This window comes from Aristolochia californica, unplaced genomic scaffold (assembly GCF_029961685.1).
Source record: "Aristolochia californica isolate CCGP_79_NKW_82.1479 unplaced genomic scaffold, dmAriCali1.0.hap1 SCAF_8, whole genome shotgun sequence".
Lineage (NCBI taxonomy): Eukaryota > Viridiplantae > Streptophyta > Magnoliopsida > Piperales > Aristolochiaceae > Aristolochia > Aristolochia californica.
The window spans coordinates 26,557,077-26,560,349 of NW_027182279.1; the positions used below are offsets into that span (position 1 = coordinate 26,557,077).

The 3,273-nt window shown below is 39.8% G+C and overlaps 1 protein-coding gene across 1 annotated transcript; it reads left to right on the forward strand.

Annotated features, from left to right (window-relative positions):
* Nucleotides 1-279: 279 nt before the first annotated feature.
* LOC137939388 (membrane steroid-binding protein 1-like) lies at nucleotides 280-1,740 on the forward strand. The gene is made up of 2 exons (XM_068784657.1): nucleotides 280-577; nucleotides 1,140-1,740. The coding sequence occupies exons 1-2, from the start codon at nucleotides 280-282 to the stop codon at nucleotides 1,295-1,297; spliced, it is 456 nt and encodes a 151-aa protein (XP_068640758.1). The 3' UTR covers nucleotides 1,298-1,740.
* Nucleotides 1,741-3,273: the final 1,533 nt, after the last annotated feature.

Genomic DNA, 3,273 nt, shown 5'->3' on the forward strand with positions numbered 1-3,273 from the left:
CGTTCCCGCAGCCCTCTGTCGTCTCCCTGAAGCCCGAGCTCTCTGCTCCCTATCTCGTCTCCGCCGTCCCTCTCCGGTCTCCCTCTCTACTACCTCCATCTCTCGCTGCGAACGTCCTTTCGGCGTCCTTCTCCATCTTGAACTCATTCTCCCTTTGAACCTCCCGTTCGCTTCTCCCTCTCTCTTATCCCTCTCGGCCTCAGAGCAGACCTCAAAGCTCGAGATTCATCCCCTACCATTTTCTCTCTCTCACTAGGTTTTCCCCTCTCACACAAAACCATGGCGCTGCAGCTTTGGGAAACGTTGAAGGAAGCAATCCCCGCTTACACGGGCCTCTCCCCGGCGACTTTCTTTACTGTAGTAGCCCTTGCAATTGCCTTTTACTATGCGATTTATGGGTTTTTTGAGTCACCTCTGCCGCCCAGAGCTAGGGAGCCTGTTGAAGAGAAGGAGCCCTTACCTCCGCCTGTTCAGCTCGGGGAGATTTCTGAAGAGGAATTAAAGGCTTATGATGGGTTGGATCCTAAGAAGCCGTTGATGGCGATCAAGGAACAGATCTACGATGTCTTGCAGAGCAGGTTTTTCACCTTGGAGTTTTTTGTTTCCGGGTTTATTTTGTGCATCTAAATATTGGGGTTTTTGTTTTTGTGGTTTTTTGGTTGGTTTGTTTGTTTGTTCTTTGTGTTTGACTTGTTGAACAACCAGTGTCTTGCTTGACGAGTGTTCCGGGGATTTCAGAAAACTGGGTGTCAGTTTTTCTTGGTCGATTTTGATTTTTCTGCTCATCAGACCAGTTATATTGTTTGCATCCCTGACATTTGTCTTAGGCTCTCAAGGAGATCATGTCGATTTTCATTCCTCTCCCCTCCCCCCATGCTGCAGCTAACTGTTGCTGATAACCATTTCTTGGCCTTTCTTCCCTTCTTTTTTATTTTGGGGTGGTTGTTGAATTGTATCAATTACTCATTTTTTGGGTTCCTCATATCTTTAGTTTATTGCTCTATTATATATTGTCCTAGTTCAGTGTTTCAATTTCATTGTTGGAGAAACCATTGGGAGCCCCATTCCTATAATAGAATCATGCCTTAATGTCTTAGTGACCCTGGTGTTTGCTCTCTATTTGTGGTGTCACTGCTGCGGAATGTTCTATGGACCTGGTGGCCCTTATGCCCTCTTCACTGGCAAAGACTACAGCAGAGCTCTCGCAAAGATGTCGTTCGAAGAGAAGGATTTGACGGGAGACATCTCAGGTCTCGCCCCCTTTGAGCTAGAAGCCTTACAGGACTGGGAATACTAGTTCATGAGCAAGTATGTTAAAGTTGGAACCATAAAAAAAACTGTCCCTGTATCGGATGGGCCTGCCACTGAGTCCTCTGAGACTGAACCCAAATCAGCAGAAGCCACATCCACAGAAGACACAACCACACCAGCAGAAGCTGCGCCTACAGAAACCACAGCAGAACACTCACATGTTAAGGAAGATAAGCAAATCGATACCGATGAGGCCCCAAAAGAGTAAACCTATAACAGCTACCTCCCCTTTTAAATTACATTATGAAGTATTGTTATCAGAGTCAATCCTTCTTCTGCTGAGCATCTCTTTTACTAGTATTTGGCTGTTCCCTACTCTTTCGTTTCTTGTAATGTCTGTCATTATGAATAAGCATCACCTGTAACTTTTGATAATTTAAAATTTTCTTGATGTTCTCCTTGAGAAACCTGTTTTTTCTACTGGGTATTGTTGACCAGTGTTTTTTTGCTTTATGATTTACTTGTCCTGCTGGGAACCCTGTGTCATACCCCTTCTTAGGGAGCTGTGAAAACCTCAAAAGTCGGTCCTCAAGGGATGAGATTAATATTGAAAAATTAATTCTGAATCTCCAATTCATGGAGATCCCTTCAAATTAATTCATTGTGATCTCCAATTCATGGTCTCTCCCAGTTTGAAAGCTCCATTATGAACCTCAAAATTCGGTCTTCACGAGAGAGAATAATTGAGAATTTTTTACCTCTGCTTCAAGAGGATTTTTTCAAACTTATTATGCTACCGAATCAGCTGATTCAGATCTTCTCAGTTTCACAGCCCAATTCAGTATGATGTTTGTATTTGTTTTCTGTATAGGATTTACAAGCACAGAAAACAACGACAACAAGAAAATGGATCAGGGAGAGCTAAATAAACAAATAACTTTCTTTCTCCACAAAAACAAATGACAAATACGGTAAATTTCCAGTATTTCCAGCTACCTTCTTCAGAAATCGTGCGTCGGAGAGGCCTTGAACCTTATATTTATTTTTTATTTATTGTATTATATTAGTGATTTAATAGTGGGAATATTATGTAAAAATATATAGTGTATTAAAGTTATGATTAGATCAATTTTTCCTCTTAAAACATTCATTTTTAGGCTATAATATATCATATGTTATTAATAAATTAATAGCTAAACATATTACTTTCGTTTTTGTTTTTTATAACGTTATTTATTTATTATTTGTAATTAATCATGTAGGTATTTCATTGGCTCATGTAATAACCATATTAATGCACAATAAAATATCTAATTCAATTAATAAATATATTATTATATTTAATTATATATTAAATAACTTATTCGTGTAGTAATAATGGTTGTTTTACCTAATTTGGGTTTAAGGATTATGTTGTAATTAAGTGCACTGTAAAGGTTTAGAAATTCTCTTGTTTTTTATGTTTTTTCATGTTGGGGCACTAACACTGGAAACTGTTTTCCAGTGCACATGAAGTCGTCAACACTAACACAAATTCTTACCTGATCTTCATGTACATGACATGACATGATCTTCATGTTGGACATGACTTGATCTTCAAGAATCCACTTTGGGGCACTAACCCCCCCTTTGTGGGTTCCACTTGATCTTCAAGTCTTTTAACTTATTTCAGTTTGTGCTTCTTATCTTCTTAACTCATGCTAGCTTGGGTGAGGACTCTTCTTGATATCCCATGTCCTCATGGTGGTCCCACCAGCTCGTGCACCATGGTAGGTCCGACATTGTAACACAATCATAAGAAGTATGTGATCTGGCCTAGATCTTTCATATGGAAGGTGGCATGCAGTAGTTGCTGGAGCTTAGTAATCAGGCCAGAGTCAGTGCCAGTAAGAATAATATCATCCACATAGACCAAGAGAAGGACTATGCCCGATGTTGAGTTGTGAAAGAAGAGAGAAGAATAATACTGACTTTGTGTAAATCTATGGATAAAAAGTGTATCACAAAACTCCTCAAACCAAG